General features: G+C 35.8%; 2 protein-coding genes and 1 long non-coding RNA gene across 3 annotated transcripts; 1 reads left to right on the top strand and 2 right to left on the bottom strand.

Moving 5' to 3' along the window:
• Positions 1–7,831: 7,831 nt before the first annotated feature.
• Positions 7,832–8,230, bottom strand: LOC135148519 (RING-H2 finger protein ATL51-like). Its single transcript, XM_064083788.1, has one exon. It carries the CDS (start codon positions 8,228–8,230, stop codon positions 7,832–7,834), a length of 399 nt encoding a protein of 132 aa, XP_063939858.1.
• Positions 8,231–8,982: 752 nt separating this feature from the next.
• LOC135148375 (uncharacterized) lies at positions 8,983–9,766 on the top strand. The gene is made up of 2 exons (XR_010286515.1): positions 8,983–9,182; positions 9,264–9,766. It is a non-coding gene; the product is annotated as an uncharacterized LOC135148375 (long non-coding RNA).
• A 1,084-nt stretch (positions 9,767–10,850) lies between these two features.
• On the bottom strand, positions 10,851–11,363 carry LOC108199135 (RING-H2 finger protein ATL52). The gene has a single exon (XM_017366877.2). It carries the CDS (start codon positions 11,361–11,363, stop codon positions 10,851–10,853), a length of 513 nt encoding a protein of 170 aa, XP_017222366.1.
• Between the last annotated feature and the right edge of the window lie 6,861 nt (positions 11,364–18,224).

The raw sequence follows: 18,224 nt of genomic DNA, 5'->3' as shown, positions 1-18,224 counted from the left end.
TTTGTAATAGTTGATCCAAAATTAGTTAAGACTCTTGGAAAAGTAAAAGAAACTTAAACAAAAGGACTTATAAATTGAGCGGAGTGAGTAATATGAGTTTAGACTTGTGGAGACTAAAGCAAACTTATGTACACCCACAATTCAAGCTCGATATAAAATTGGATTAAATAAGAAAAATGTTAAAATATTATATGATCATGTAAATATTACTATCAATATTTTAGTAGGATTAGTTAATTAACACTTATCCTACCCTAGTTAAATGGAATTTCTATGGGAAGTCTACAAAACTAACTACCTTTTCTTTTATTGTTTTCAAAAATACTACCTTTCAGAATTATTTTTAAAATTACATTTTCATAAATTTTTTTTTTTCAAAAATACGGTTTGCAACCTCATTTGCAACCTTGGGCGGCGCAACCATTTCAGTTGCAAATGAGGCTGCAAAAGTCGCAAATGAGGTTGCAAAAGTTGCAAATAAAAATAGAAAGTTTCAACTCTTGCAATTGTAATTGCAACTAATTCAACTGAAAACTGTAAGTTGCAAATTCTAGTTTTCAGTTGCCATTTTCGACCTCTGTTTCAACATATATATATATATATATATATATATATATATATATATATATATATATTTGCAAATGAGGTTGCAAGCAACTGCAGTTGCAACTTCATTTGCAACCTCAGTTGCAACTAAATGCAACTGAAAACTATATATAGTTGCAAATGAGGTTGCAAAAGTTGCAAATGAGGTTGCAAATGAAGTTGCAACACGGCTGGCGCCGCCTGGAGTTGCAAATCGTATTTTTGAAAAAAACAATTTATGAAAAGATATTCTTAAAAACAATGATAAAGATGGTAGTATTTTTAGAAAAGTAATTTTACAGATGGATATTTTTAAAAAGAACCCAATTTCTCTGAGATTTTCACGGAATAATCAAGTCGACTATGATTGTAATCAAATTTTTTAAAACAAAGAATGTATGATTTACCAACACATATACTCTAATTATCATATCAATCACAATTAATATGTATTTATTATGAAATCCCACCGTTATGTCTTTGAGATGGAGTGATTCACTCGTGTAAATATCAATCACTCCGAGTGATTGTATAATATGTCTGTATATATAGTGGAGGATCTTCATCGATTGGAAATAAAACAATCGCAAGAAGAGGAGAAAACATTTTCTCTTTAATATCTTTCAGATATATATTCTCCAGAAAAACCATCAGATATGAAGCAGTTTTCTATAGTCTTAACACTAGTCCTGGTGTTTACTGTGTCATTGGTGCATGTACATGGATGCACTACTAATTGTTTGAAAGAGTGTCCTTCTGGAGGGAAGTGTGTTGATGGTCATTGCGTCTGTACCGGGAAACAAGATCAAATTTCAAAATGCTTTGATACTGGATGTACGAACGTGTGTCCGCATGGAGGCAAGTGTGTCGATGGTCTTTGCGTCTGTACCGGAAAACAAGATCAAATTTCAAAATGCTTTGATACTGGATGTACGAACGTGTGTCCGTATGGAGGCAAGTGTGTCGATGGTGTTTGCGTTTGTACTGGGAAGCAAGATCAAATTCACAGACATGGTTAGGGGTATGAAACCTTAGGCATGTAATTGCACTTGTGATTGCCAATGTCTTGACAATCCCTCTTATTCATTCTCAATAAAATGTAATGGTAATTAAATCTTATAAACATCAATACATTTCCGCTTTGTTTTCTGCGTTGTTATGAAGCAAGATTTCGAGTTCATCATTTTATTCATCTAAAGGTTACAAACTAATCGCCAAACGATAACAAATGTGCTTCTTGTTCTATTGATTTAGAGTTGTAATAATTTTTAGTTAGGCGTGTAAAAAACTATAACCATTTTCTACAGAAAAGATAGGGTAACAGCTGCAGTAGCTTGCAAAATAACCAAATTAAATTCTTCTTCTACTTTTGACATAAGAAACTGGTAACAAGTCTTTCAGTTTTCATGTAATGCAAGTTCTGCTACATAAAAGAAAGACGCAGTGACCCAGGACCGTCTCACATATTTGGGTGTCCTAGACGAATTTTGAAAATGATGCCCCTATTTTTCAAGATAGTAAAGGAAAATTTTACATACATTTAAGTCAATAGACAATGATTTAAGAAAAACATTATTTTAAGATTAACAACACAATCAATTTATATGCATGTATATTTATATGCATGTATATATATATAAATGCATAAATTTATCATTATATATTACTGTATATATTACATATGCATAGATTTTTTGGTGCTCGTGGGACAGTGGTGTCCTAGGCGTTCGCCTTGATCGCCTTAGCAAGGGCTGGCCCAGTGCTGACCTTTCATTTGCACGTAACGTAACCAAGCATCAGACTGCACTAAAATCCTGTATTTTACGGTCCCTTGCTTCAATTCTTCATCTCTCCTAATATGCTAGATTAACCACATGGCCTTGCCATGCCACGACCATAGTATCACTTCGGGCAAGGATGTAATAGCAAGAAGGAGGATGGTGGTGAAGCATTGGCCCGACATGTTGGACAATTAGGATGCGAATGAAGCCACAGCCCACATGTCAATACACTCTACATGAAAAGAATGCAAACATTCTGGCAAAGTTCGTATTTCTTCATCCTCTGCAAACTCGCTCAAGCAAACAGCACACTCTGCATCAAGAATCCCCTTACCCTTTTCAAATATATGTCTTGGAATAAGCTCAATCTTCGAGTTCTCAAGCCCCAGCACCGTGGCACCACGATCTTGAGCACTGTTACGTTCTTGTCCATTACTCCATTGCGCCAAAGTAAAAAGTTCTGTATTCTGAGGACAGTGGACTGTGACACTTGATCAGAATTGTGACGCTCAATTCTATTTTGGAAACTCACCACAATACAGTGATAAATTGTAACGAAGAAGGCCATGGATGCAACTACAAGAAAAAGGATATAAAAATGACTCAGAAAATTAAGGTTAGACATTGTGAAAACAAGTGAAGACCTTCTTTCAGTTGCTTAGGAGAGAATTACTAGCTAGATAGAAAGGCCATTTCAAAATCTATGTAGTCGTGACGGTCATTATAAGATAATTTTAGTCTATGTTCCGGCTGATGAACGGTATACAATAAACCGTCTCCAGATTTCTTTCTTTCAAAGAAAGTTTATCATCTAACTAAAGTCATGCAAGTATAGTTCCGGACGTTTAGACAACAGAGCATAAATGAATGAGAAAATAATACCCATAAGTCACATAACAGCTCGCTTCCATGATATACGGAGAAAAAACAAACAAACAAAATATAAATCAATATACAACAAAATCACACACACATATATGTTTATAGATTTTAATTAATGTAAAAATGATAGTAAATCTAATAAAAAGCAAAAACAAGAGAGTATATATATCAAAAATAGGTAGGAAATAAAATAATGTACTTGTTTTAATTACGCATAATTATGGAAATTTGAATTTACGGCAAATGAGTGAAAGTTACTATGATAAATTGACAATGCAGGGGACTTCTACTTATATATATAATAGCACAACAGGTTCGTGTTAAGCCTCCCTCCTGAGCAAATAAATTACCTAGCTCCGAACCCGAGCCTAACTCCGAACCTGCCTCCTCCTCATATATATAAAAAAATTGTTTTTCATAAGACTTGGACCTAAGATCTCTCCAATACAAATACATCACTCAAACCACTTGAGCTACATAAGCAATTAGTTTTGTTATTCAAAAGCATTAACCACGTGCATTAAAACTGTTGTATTTACATTCTCTTCAATTTCTTATTTCTTTGAGACAAGTTATTATTTCAGATAAGTCTCATATATTGCTTACATGATTAATTAATATTTATAAATCAATTATTTACGTAAATAAATTTAGAATAGAAAAAGAATCTGAATGATCGGGCTCGAATCATGATTCAGATTTTTAAAAATAGATATAATTCATATTCGAATAAAAATGAAAGAATTCAAATCCAACTTAATACTCTAAACGAGTACGAATACAATATTACAGAAATTTTAAGTCATAAATGTGAGAAATAAGCACAAAAACTAAGGATTTAGTTAGCATCTTTGAAAGAAATAATTGATGGACTTTCAACATGGACAATGTCATATTAATTTATTTATTTTTTATAAAAGGCGATTTATAAAGAGATTACAATATTTTGAATAACACGAAATAATGTAAATGAAAGAATATTCTTACTTAAAATATTTTTTATGTTAAACTTATGAATTCAGAATTCGGCGTGTAACTAAATTTTTTTTTGAGAAAATTATAAATATAAGAACAATGACAAAGATATCAAATTTGGTGTTAGAAAATATATCTAAATGATGTAATTTTGATGATAAATGAATTTGAAATATAGTAATTTGTGATATGAAGGTGAATTTAGAAAAATTCTGGGGCCGTTTCGCCGTTTCGCCAAGCTTAAAAAAAGTGATTCTATGTTTAAAGTAAAGAAGTGGAGTAGAAGTGAGAAATAAATAAGTTAATAAAGTGTTTGGAAAAGAAGCAGAATCTGTGAAAGAGAAGTTAGCATTCTCAGCTTCTTAAAAGTGCTTCTACTTCTTTACACAAACGGGTCAAGAAAAGCAGAAGCCAGAAGCAGAAATTGCTTCCGGTTCCCAAACAGCCCCACTATATTGTTAATCAAAAGTCAACTAATAATAATAATAAATGTTTATGAGACCAACTAAAAGAATTGAGTTATAAATTTTACTTGGTTAAAATAAAATAACACAGAGAAATAAGTCATATATATTAAAATCTTAAAGCTATAATTTTAACATGCCATCAATCAATATATAACATACCAGTTAAATAAATTGATTCAAACTACAATTAAATTAATTAATCATCTACAAATTAAACTAATAAAATATAATTAATTCTGAGCCGGATAATCAGACGCGATATGATGAAAACTAATATCTTACTAAACGGGACTAGAACAAGGATAGTTTTTCCATAATCCAGAATATCGAATACCTGATCTGATCTTTAACAATTGAAAATGATATGCTACATTGCTCACCCCCAAGAAATACGAGTATAAAAATATTTAAAAAATGTGAGTTTGTACAAAACTACAAAAAGTAATTACACAACTAATTAAACTAGATATTTCATGTTTTTGTGAACTTGAGGCCTAACTCATATATACTCTCTTTTTGCTATTTGAAATTCCAGAAAATTATTTTGAGATCTGGTTTATAACAATTAAATGGAAAATCATTAAAAGTACTAATCAACAAGCTTAGATAACTAATGATAAAAATAAAATTTTTATAACGAGACAGTATTATAACATATTAACAATAAAAATCTAAGACATTGAAATACCATATAATTGAGATGAAAATTAAAAGGGTAAGCCATATCAAAGGTGTCAGAATTTTTTTGGGTACAACTATAAGGTTAGTAATTCAATAGACACTTTTATAATAAAATAGGGTATGAGTCTTTTTACATAGTTCAATTTCTACTTATACAAGGTGTGTGCAACAATGCTAAAAAAAAATGTGTTGATGATATGCCACATCATGTATCACTTAATTATTACGCAAACTTACACTTAAAAAAGAAGAAATAAATATAAAACAATACGGACCACACATCTTCATTTAATCATGATTTAAGATATCGTAATTCACATATCAAGAACAAGTTTAAATCAAAATCATGTTATATTAGATGAAATAATTTAATTACAGATACTTTTAATGATGTATAATATATTTAAAATTTAAAAGTTTCAATATTAATTTCGAATATAATTTTGAACATGTAGATTGTACGGTAGTGGCCTCTATATCCTAACGACTTTGAATATAGAAAAATCTGTTCAAATGTAGTTTCTGATCCATAATTTTTTTTAAAAATATAATACTTATTATTACTATTAATGCTAGGTTGCAAATATTACATTTTCATATTTACATACTTTGTCAATGAATAAAACGTGATAGTTACGCTCGAAATAATATGACGAGACATGAATATTATTTAAAACAGAAACACAAACTAGAGGCCCGTGCCTCGCACGGGTTTTTATGCTAGTTTAACTGTGATATACCACCAGATGGTTTCATTTTTCATTCCTACCGAACAGTTGAAAATCTCCATTGATACATCCTAAAATATATACTTAAGTGAATAGTTGCAAGTTACATAAGTTAATTATCATATTAATGACAATTAATATGAATTTATTATGAAATCCAACAGTTATGTCTTTCGGATGGAGTGATTGTATAATATGTCTGTATATATTGTGGAGGATCTTCATCGGAAATAAAACACTCGCAAGGAGAGGAGAAAACATTTTCTCTTTTAAATCTTTCAGATATATATTCTCCAGAAAAACCATCAGATATGAAGCAGTTTTCTATAGTCTTAACACTAGTCCTGGTGTTTACTGTGTCATTGGTGCATGTACATGGATGCACTACTAATTGTTTGACAGAGTGTCCTTTTGGAGGCAAGTGTGTCGATGGTCATTGCGTCTGTACAGGGAAACAAGATCAAATTTCAAAATGCTTTGATACTGGATGTACGAACGTGTGTCCGTTTGGAGGCAAGTGTGTCGATGGTCTTTGCGTCTGTACCGGGAAACAAGATCAAATTTCAAAATGCTTTGATACTGGATGTACGAACGTGTGTCCGTTTGGAGGCAAGTGTGTCGATGGTCTTTGCGTCTGTACCGGGAAACAAGATCAAATTTCAAAATGCTTTGATACTGGATGTACGAACGTGTGTCCGTTTGGAGGCAAGTGTGTCGATGGTCTTTGCGTCTGTACCGGGAAACAAGATCAAATTTCAAAATGCATTGATACTGGATGTTCGAACGTGTGTCCGTTTGGAGGCAAGTGTGTCGATGGTCTTTGCGTTTGTACTGGGAAACAAGATCAAATTCACAGACGTGGTCTTAGGGGTATGAAACCTTAGGCATGTAACTGCACTTAGTAATATCCAAGTCTTGACCATCCTTCTTATTCATTCTCAATAAAGTGTAATGGAAATTAAATCTTATATACATCAATACATTTGTGCTTTGTTTTCTGCGTTGCTAAAATAAAGCAAGATTTCGAGTTCATGATTTTATTCATCTGAAGGTCACAGACTAATGGCCAAACGATGACAGATGTGCTTCTTGTTCTATTGATTTAGAATTGTAATAATTTTTAGTTAGGCGTGTAAAAATCTAATACCATTGTCTACAGAAATTAGAAAAGATAGGGTAACAGCTAACAGCTGCAGCAGCTTGCAATATAACCGAATTAAATTCTTCTTCTAATTTTGACATAAGGAACTGGTAACAAGTCTTTCAGTTTTCATGTAATGCAAGTTCTGCTACATTAAAGAAAGACGCACTGACCCAGGCCGTCCCACAGATTTGAGTGTCCTAGACGAATTTTGATAATGATGTGATTGATGTCCCTATTTTTCAAGATAGTAAATGAAAATTTTACATACATTCAAATCAATATACAATGATTTAATAAAAACGTTATTTTAAAATTAACAACACAATCAATTTAAATGTATGTCTATAAATGCATAAATTTATCATTATTTATTACATATGCATAGATTTTTTTGGTGCCCGTGGGACAGTGATGTCCTAGCCATTCGCCTTGATCGCCTTATGAAGGGCTGTCCTAGCCATTCGCCTTGATCGCCTTATGAAGGGCCGGCCCTGCGCTGTCCTTTCATTTGCATGTAACCAAGCTAACTGCACGGTCCCTTTCTTCAATTCTTCATCTCTCCTAATATGCTATGCCATAACCACGGTATCACTTTGGGCAAGGATGTAATAGCAAGGAGGAGGATGGTGGTGAAGCATTGGCCCGACATGTTGGACAATTAGGATGTGAATGAAGCCACATGTCAATGCACTCTACATGAAAAGAATGCAAACATTCTGGCAAAGTTCGTATTTCTTCATCCTCTGCAAACTCGCTCAAGCAAACAGCGCACTCTGCATCAAGAATCCCTTTACCTTTTTCAAATTTATGTCTTGGAATTAGCTCAATCTTCGAGTTCTCAAGCCCCAGGACCGTGGCACCACGATCTTGAGCACTGTTAAGTTCTTGTCCATTGCGCCAAAGTAAGAAGTTCTGTATTCTGATGACAGTGGACTGTGACACTTGATCAGAATTGTGACGCTCAATTCTATTTTGGCAACTCACCATAATACAGTGATAAATTGTAACGAAGAAGGCCATGGATGCAACTACAAGAAAGAGGATATAAAAATGACTCAGAAAATTGAGGCTAGACATTGTGAAGACAAGTGAAGACCTTCTTTCAGTTGCTTAGGAGAGAATTACTAGCTAGATAGAAAGGCCATTTCAAAATCTATGTAGCCATGACGGTTATTACAAGATAATTGTAGTTGTTTAATGTGAATGAGTCAAAATTTGTCTTGCCAAGTGATAATATTTTGATCTTTTTTAGGGAAGGGCAAAATTTCCTTGGTCCGTTTGCCAGTGTCATGTATAATTTTTGTAATCGAAGTTGGATTTTATAATAGTTTAGTACACACAAGTTCATACTTCTATAAATACTCGATCATTGACATTGAACGACTAAGAGAGGGGTATCCTTTAGGCGAAATTTAAGGATACTTTTAACTCGACTTTGTAACTTTTAAGAATTATTAGCACACTCTCATGAACCGAATCTCTCTTTAGAGCTAAATACTATGAACAGCTTTAGTGTAATATTTTATTTTGAAACTTATATATCCAATGAGCTTTGCCTTGGCTTTCATTAGAGGGATATGGAACAATAATTAAACCGGCATTCTGCATTGTTATATCAACTGATCAGCATATGGTCTGATCTTAAAAAATAATTAAATCAGTATTGATGTGATACGGCTGCTTTGGCCAAATATGCGACAAAGAGATAAAATAAAATTTAATCCAATCTGCGACAAATGCAGAATAAAAAAATTACACTCTGATCTCTCTGGATCCCAGACCTTGCCTTGTTGCCGGCCTCTCTGAGTCTGACTCTAAATAATGCATCAGTCCGTGCCATGATGGCGTAGCATCGATTCTGCACATCGGACAACTAGTATGTGAATGGAACCACATGTCTATACAACTTACATGAAAAGAGTGTGAACATTCAGGCAAGGTACGTAACTCCTCCCCTTCCTCGAATTCACTCAAGCAAATTGAGCATGTATGATCATTTCGGCCTTCCAAATCCAAACAGGACTTCTTAAACTTGTGTATGGGGATGAGCTCTGCAATTGAATTCTCAAAGCTCTGTTGCTCCTCTTGCCCAAGATGATGTTGCTGCGGTGTTTCATTGTGGTGGTATCGCGTGGTCCAGCCAACACGGATGCAATGGTACAATGCAATAACGAGGGCCATGCAGGCTGCAGCGACCAAGACGATGACTAATTTTGGTATGAGGGAATTAGAGTTGTCTTGTGCCATGGTAGAGGAATGGTTGGAAATGAGTGCATATCAAATAGTCATTGTTGGGTTGATAATTATTATGTAGTGTTTGTCTTACTATGTAAAGCCTCTGTATGCTTTCATAGTTTTAATATGTCTGCTCTTTCACAAAATGACGACAACAATTTTGGCGATTCCGCTTGGAATTTAGTCTGTACAGGAAGTCAATTTTCAATTCCAGAGCGGGAATTTGAATTTTATGAAGTAATTAACAGATGTGTCGAAATATTCTTTATTTTACATATTAGCTTTCCATATGATGTGACAAGCTTTCTTCCTCTAGATTAAGAGGTATCCTGCAAGAGATGGACTTATAATATGATGTTATCATTACAAGAAATCTCTTACTAGAGATCTGGGATAACTTGTTTATGACAGCAATCAGAACGAAAGGTTTATCTGGAATACAAAATGTACAGTTACTAGTTCCCAGTTCATCCACATGCAGAACTGGCAATAAAATTTTATCATCATTCATCAAGTACTGGGAATAGAAAACAGTACTGCTGCAATACTATGACGTCTGGTCTTGGTTCAGTATACTCCGTATTCATGTGCATGGATGAAATAAGGGGGTTTGCGAGGAAGGGGACTCCTGTGAATTTGCAGTGTTTACAGTTTGGTCTCCTGTGATCATTAGAACGGTCTTAATTCTCATATTTTAAGTGGGAAAAAAAGGGGAAGAAAATCTCTTCGTTTTCAGAATTTTTGTTTCAAGTAAGAATGGTCTTAATTGTCATATTTTCAGTTCAGATTTCATAAGGGAGGAAAATCTCTTTGTTTTCAGAATTGTTGTTTCAAGGATCACCCTCCCCATTATAGACTTATACTCTTAATTCTTTTCCCGTTGTTCTGTGATATGTACTTCACACATTACTCAGTTCAGTGTTTTAGTTAGTTAGTTTGTCGCTTATTAGTTACTGTCTCGTGAACATAAATCTTGCAGTTAGTAATTTGCCAGTGATCTGTTAAACTAACTGTGGATTCTATGGAGAACTCGAAAAACACTTTAAACATTATAATTTTGTAATATGAAAAAAACATGGGTTCAATAGTTAAAAGCACTATTATGAGAAAAAAATATAATTTCTTCGAAATAAAGTTTAGCTACAAAATTTTAAGCAGATGCCACTTTTTATACAGAATATACAAGTTTCCAGAGACCAAATTTTCCATTTGAACCTTCCCCTACTTTTACATTTCTACTTTCAAGTTCGAAAAAAAAAACACTACGATTTCACTTCCCCAAAGTCCCAATTGAGGAGACGATCTCATTGATAAAATAAAATTTAGTTCAAGAAGGCTGACACAAGTTCAGAATATAGGCAATAAAACAAACTCAAACTTCACTGGATTCTAAACCTTGCCTTGGAGCTGGCCTTTCCGAATTCAACTCCAAATAATGTATGAGTCCCCGTGGAGATGGCGTAGCATCAGTTCTGCACAACGGACAACTAGTATGCGAATAAAACCACATATCAATGCAACTTACATGAAAAGAGTGAACACATTCGGGCAATGTACGTAGCTCCTCCCCTTCTTCGAATTCACACAAGCAAATGGAGCACGTATGGTTATCCCCGCCCTCCAAGTCCAAATTAGTCTTGCTAAATTTACGTACAGGAATGAGCTCTGCAATAGAATTTTCAACGCTGCTCTGCTGCTCCTCGCGTCTGAAAGGAAAAGGCCTATTTCGCGGTTGCAGAGGGGGACGTTGCTGGTATTGTGTGCACCAACCGACACGGATGCAATGGTACAACGCAATTATGAAGCCAGCACAAGCTATGGCGACTAAGAGGATGACTAGTTTGGGCACGATGGAACTAGAGCTGCCTTCATTGTCTTGTGCCATGATGCAGAGGAGTTGGAAACTGAGTGTGTTGGCCTGCAGCTAGGGGAAAATATGGAACATTATTAAATGTTCGGTTTTCTAGGACACACCCTGACAACCAATTTTTAGTTAGTTGACATATTTGTGTCGATTTCAATCTCATTAATAATGATGTTTTTTGCATGCTCAAAAATCTCTACTACCAAAAAAATAGTTGTTCATTGACATCAAAAGACCCTTAAATAATGTTTGACAGATATTTTAAATGTAACGTTTGTCTCATCTTGGATTTGCTCTCATAGTTTGGACATGTTTGTTGTTTAAGAAAAATTGGCGTTTTCTGGGACCCCATTTGGCAATTGGAATCTGGACTTCTGATATCAGACATTCAGACAAGGTCAATTATTTATTTTTGAAAGATCTTGTTGCAATAGTTTTTGGGCCGTGTTTGAAATGGGCTACGGAAATTTAACACATTTGAAACTTATAACGAACTGGTGGGAGACTTGGAGTTCTAAGTTAGTGGGCAACCTCCTGGATTATTAAACTATCAACCAAAACACAATTCAAAAAAGCTGCCGGCCCTTTTCAAGGTTAATCAATTCTTTAGGGAAATGGAATACGATGTATAAACAATAATCAAAACTAAGCACATTCTAACGTGTTTTCGTTCATCCAACGTCAGGTGATCACATTGTACTGTGCTTTTGTTCATCCAATTATGAGTTGATCACATTATAATGCATTTTCGTTCATACAAAAAAACTATTTGATCACGGTGTAATGTATTTTTGTTCATAAAAAATTAGACCGGAAAAAAGATATTAAAATGCTATTTATCTCGACTTAAAATTCAGGATTTAAGTCATTTTCCATTTTGAGCTAATTATTGGTTTCACCCGAAGCCTCAGACCAATGACTTCCCATGACTTCCGTGTCCCACCAGTGTCACGAATGCCTTTGTTGATCTTATTGGCGCGTACAAAATATTTATTTGGGTAATAAGTTAGAAGTCTGCTTAAAATTAAAAACAAATCAGAAACTGATTTAAAGACAGAAGTTAGTTTGAGATATTTGATTTATTTTTTAAAAACAATTTTTTAGATAAAAATTACTCATAAAACATAAGTTACCCATAAATCATCTTTATTTCTAGTATTATATTTTTAATAACTCATAATGTCATTAATAAATCAAAAATTATCCAAATAGATATTTTAAATTTCCCACTTATCACATTAAATCACGATAATTGTTAAAGGAAAATGCTACATACTCAGAATTAGGGACAAAAACATTCACAGAATGAGTATGTGTTAACTTGTGATTGGAATGCCCCTACATATGTATTAATAGCACCCATTAAAATTTCTCACCTAGATTGTCATATCATTTTGTATAAAATTATGTACCTAATTTTGTGCATGTAGCACTACTCGTTGATAAATCACATTGAGTCATAATTTTAGGGAGCTTCGGGACTTCTTTCAAAACTCGTAGCTCCCTCCGTCTCGTTGGATTGTTAACATCACTTTTTGGTAGGGGTGGCAATATTGGACCCGACCCGACAACCCGACACGAATTCGACCCGCAAAATACGAATTCGGGTTGGGGGTTTTCGGGTTCGGGTCGAATTCGGGTTGACCCAAAATCAACCCAGAAAAATCGGGTCATTTTCGGGTTGAATTCGGGTTACCCGAAATTGATCCGAAATTACCCGAAAATTAATATATAATATAAATATTATATATATTTATATTATTTTTATTATTTTTATAAAATTTATTAGTTAAATTTAATATAAAATTATTTAATTTAATAAAAATTAATTTATTTGGATTAAAATAATATTTATTTATTATTTAAAAAATATTTTTATTAATAAATATTAATTTTCGGGTCGGGTTCGGGTTACCCGCGGGTAATGCGGGTCGGGTTCGGGTTGAGTATTCTGACCCATTAAATTTTCGGGTCGGGTTCGGGTTGGGTAAATTTTTTGACCCGCGACTGTCAACCCGACCCGAACCCGACCCGAAACCCGAAATTGCCAGCCCTACTTTTTGGCATGTTTTTTAAGATCTCTTTAAAATATAGTTTCATGATGTTTTTTTTCCCAAAAAAAAATCTGAATATTTAAATTTTTATTCAAAAAAAATAAATTAAAATTTTTTTGTAGAACTATACTTTATAAGAATCTCAAAATACGTGTAAACGGTGAACATTAACAACTCAACGGCACTGAGGGAGTACATAGGGATGTGAGAATGAAACTATGATTCCTTACTTGTGTTTTTAAAAATTAAAATTAAAATCGAGTTCACAGCATATTATATTTTAATATACATATTTGAGAAACATATATTTTCAAAATATCGAAGATCTAATTCAAATCATTAATATAGGTTATTCAACTTCAAGTGGGTAGTTGATTGCATTACTTGCCAACTTGGGCAAGCTTTCCCATATTTCTACACTTGTTTTCCACATTCTAAATTCATTTATATTCATAATAAAGTTGTAAACAACAAGTCTCGCTCTACTAAAAAGTGAGAAAGTACAAGTATATTAACTCACATAGTCACATGCATAAAACTAAAGTTTGGCTAACCAAAGAAAAAGGCCTTCATTTTCTCTCGACAATAAAATAATACCAAGTTGAGAAAGGTGATAACTGAGGTTACAATGTTGATAAGGCAGGCTACCACCACTAAGAAGCCACGTGCTCTCTCATTTCCACAACAAATAAAATAAAATAATGAAAATAAATAACCAACCCATGTTACGAAATATCTGGAGAATCTACTCGCAAATATCGTTACATGCCCACTTTCTTCATCAAAAGCTCCAATTATCATATCAACTCGCCATCCTCTACTCCCTCAACTACTCTGGAAACCGAAAAAGGAAAGTTGCACATGGATATAAATATGGCTTCAACGGTCACAAAACCCAACAACGGACCGCTAGGTAATAACAACTCCAAGGGCACCTCCGGCGAGAAGAGTAGTAAAGGAAGTGAGATTCAGAGTAAGGGAGCAACCAACCTAGGGAATGGAAGCTTTTCATCTGGTTTTAAGGAAGCACAGCTTGGAAATAACTCGGAACAGGAAATTAAAAAGCAACAGCAGCTGGAAACAATCAATAAATTCTGGTTCTTGCTTGATCATGAATTAGTGGCAGCAGTTAACAAAGGGAATCATGCTCTGCTACCCATGGCAGAGGCAAAGGTGGACTTTCTCTTGGGAGTGGTTTCAAGAGAGTTGTTAGAAGAAGGAGTCAAGGGAGATGAGGAGGCGTTGTGGAGTATACATGAATTCCTCTACAATAATGGGTGGTGGGAGAAGGCTTCAAACCTAGAAATTGAAAGGAATGACAAGGAAGGAGATTCTGCTACTATGGATCCTCTCCTCCTTTTCTTATCAGCTTATGAGCATCTAATTCACCCAAATACAAGGATAGAGGCATTACAAGGGCAGAGAGAGGCAGTGCGAATGGCTCTAAATCAAATTCATTATGGATCTATAGAATTAGCAAGGCAGGAGCAAAAGGGGATTTCAATGACGAAAGGCGAGAGAGCAGATAACAAAGGAGCAAATGTTTCAGAGCTTCAAGCACAAGCAGGAGTGATGGCGAAAAGGGGGAAACAGGGATCTAGGGTCCGCCCGGTCAACCTTCAGCAATCTCAGCCACATTCTCAAGACTCAGCCCTCTACATCAATGGTTTCCGGCAACTATCTCAAGGTCAGTATTCTGAAGCTAATAATGACACTACTCTTTTAAACTTTATAAGGGCGAATGCGGATTTGGTACATCCAAATACAATCGCTAAAGCTAGCAATGGAGACCAAGAAGGAGTCCGTATGGCCCTCCATCAGATTCATTTTGGCTCTCTCAGCGCTAGGCCAATACAAAAGAAACCAAAGTTTATTTCGCCCAATAAAAAGGATTACATGGTGGAAGAACAAAAGATCATCACTTATGATTTTCTCAAAGTTCATGCTTCTATGGTGGAGCCTGGTGTACTTAAAGACGCATTAGGTGGTAATGACAAGGCCCTCTCCCTAGCTCTAGGACAGATCCACCATCACACACTGACGGGTGATCACGCTTCAACGAAACCCCTTCCTCAGTCTCCCTCACAAACTTTCAGAGAGGCTCTGCTTAAGAATTCAGCAAGGCCGTCCCCTACTGTTAAACGATCCCCTCCCCCAAAATCCCAATCTTCCCGAAAGAAGGGTGATATGGCGCCTAAATCATCCATTTTCTTTACAGAATTGGATGATAGCCTCCATATGAAAGATCTATGGTCTCTCTTTAAAAAGGAAGGGAAAATTAGGGATATTATTCTGCCTCGGAAAAGAGACAAATTTGGCAATAGATTTGGGTTCTTGTTGGTGTCCGATGAGAAACAGGCTGACAACATCATTTCCGCTCTTAATGGCAAACTTATTGGCTCAAGGAAATTATATCTGGCTAAAGCTAAGGGTGCTCAAAAGCCTCCCTCTCAGCCCCCTAAATCTGCTAGTTCTACGCGGGCTCCAAAGGTACATATTACCCCACCTGAGTCCCCTAAATCTGTAAGTCACTCATTGCCTCGGGATCTCCCTTCCCCCCCTGCCTCAGTAGAGCTCTTGCCGGACGAAGATTTTATTCATATCATGGAAAATAGCTTATTCCTGAGGACAGTCAAACATGAAACAACAGACACTGTGGGTATGATTGCGGAGGGACTAGGTGCGGTCAATGCTCTAATCAGAGGTTTATCTGGGGATAGGTTCATTGCTTATTTCCCGCACTACATGGATCTGCAAGATACTGATCGAGAGTTCCTAAAGATTGGGTTTGCTGAGGTTCGTGACCTGCATTTGGATGATCTCCTCCCATCACGGAAAACATGGGTCGAAGTTAGAGGTTTGCCTATTGTTGGTTGGAATGAAGATAATTTCAAGAATATTCTTAGTAGCTTTGGAACCATTCTTCAGTTCGGTAAAACTCGTGATGAGGAGGATTTCTACCAAACTCCAAAATTCCTGTTAGAAACACAGAGCGTTTCTGAGATCAATGAAATCAAATACATTAATCTCATGGGAAAAATCTGGAAGGTACGTTTTCTGGAAACAACTGGGGACTTGTCTCAACTAAATGATGCTATTCCAAATGATTTTTCTAGTTATTCCCGGGATTCTCCTGCTAATGACTTCATTCAGTCAAGGAGGTCTTGCGAATCCACTAAGAAATCTGAGGGGGAATGTATGTCAATCTCAAGTAACCCAGCAGGATCAACTGCCCTTCCCGAGCATAATCACTTCAATGATCATGAACTAGTTGATGATGAAGAGGAAGTTCAGGAAATACTTGCTGAAGATGAGGAAGAGATCTTAGATGAAGAGGTAATCTTGGAGGAAAATAGAACTGGGAATGTAGTTCTAATTGATTCAGAGATTGAGACCCACACCTTGACGGATGAGGGGTGTGGCGATATCACTATTCCTGAAGAAGAAAACTTAGCAGGGGAAGTTTCCAACTCTGACATAAACCCCCTAACACCCTTTTCAGAAGAGTCTCCTATCACATTGGTCACAACAAATTGGCTTCCCCGTGATAGAGATACCTCACCCTCAGACCCATTAAATGCTTCGGATTCCAATGGATCAGTTGTGGATGAGGAATCCTTGGATGAATTTATCTCAATTCAGGATAGGAGTATGGACATCTTGCAAGATCTGGATAAACTGAAAGTGAAAGGGAGGAGAGGACGCCCTCGTAAACTCAACTCAAACAAGATTAACAAATCTTTCAAACTTCCGAAACGTAGAAGGAAAAAAGGGGAAGGTCTTCAACAGATTTCACATTTCTTTCTTAACAACTCAACTGATGAGGCAGAATCCATTTTGGAAACTGGACTACTGATGGGATTACTCCCTAATAATTCGAGGCAAGAATCACTGGAACTCATCCGGCAGAATCTGGCTGCTTAATCTCTCTCGTTTCTCTCTACTTCATTGTTTAAGTTTTTATGAATACACACTCTTTCTTAAGCTGGAATGTCAGGGGTGCTTGCAGCTCTGATAGTCGTCAATTTGTCAGATTACTAAACGAATCTTCAAAGGCAGTCATTTGTTGTCTGCAGGAAACAAAATGTACTCTGTGGGACTCAAATACAGTGAAAAGATTAGGTATGGGCCACGATCCAGGATGGGCTGAATTTCCGGCTCGAGGCCTTTCGGGGGGCCTTCTTACAGTGTGGAACACAGCAGAGGTAAACATTAGCTCGTCTGAAGTTTCCCGTCATTGGTTATTAATTAGAGGCACCATGATTTCTAATTCCACCCGCTTTGCGTGTTTTAATATCTACGCACCTCAAGGTGCTCGAGATAAACTGCAACTTTGGGCTGATCTTAGTACTGCATTAGGACTACTAGATGAATCCTACGTCTGTTTACTTGGAGACTTCAATGTGGTTCGTTCTGCAGATGAAAGGTTTGGTTGTAATCATTCACATGCGCTCTCGGATGCTTTTAACTCTTTCCTAAATTCTTGTGGGTTAGCTGATATCCCAATACTCAATTCCACGTTCACTTGGTTTGGTCCCTCTCCTAAGAAAGGTCGTCTTGACAGGGCATTAGTATCTCCTGCGTGGTTTATGTCTGGAGACTGGGGCATTCAGGCTCTTTGTCGGAAATTATCTGATCACAAGCCGCTTTTACTCAAAACTTCTACTCAGGATTGGGGTCCGCGCCCTTTCAAGTTCTTTAATTGCTGGCTGGAAGATGACACACTCGCTCATACTTTACGAAATTCATGGAAGAGCTCGCAGTCCTCCAATATTCATCATAAATTCAGGTCGTTAAGAGAGGCTGCTAAGATGTGGAATTCAACCAA

The sequence above is a fragment of the Daucus carota genome, chromosome 8, assembly GCF_001625215.2.
Source record: "Daucus carota subsp. sativus chromosome 8, DH1 v3.0, whole genome shotgun sequence".
Taxonomy (NCBI): Eukaryota; Viridiplantae; Streptophyta; class Magnoliopsida; order Apiales; family Apiaceae; genus Daucus; species Daucus carota.
This window is presented reverse-complemented; position numbering and strand designations above follow the sequence as displayed.

Coding starts and splice junctions, on each gene's coding strand:
- LOC135148519 (XM_064083788.1), bottom strand. CDS start 8,230: ATGGTGAGTTGCCAAAATAGAATTGAGCGTCACAATTCTGATCAAGTG.
- LOC108199135 (XM_017366877.2), bottom strand. CDS start 11,363: ATGGCACAAGACAATGAAGGCAGCTCTAGTTCCATCGTGCCCAAACTA.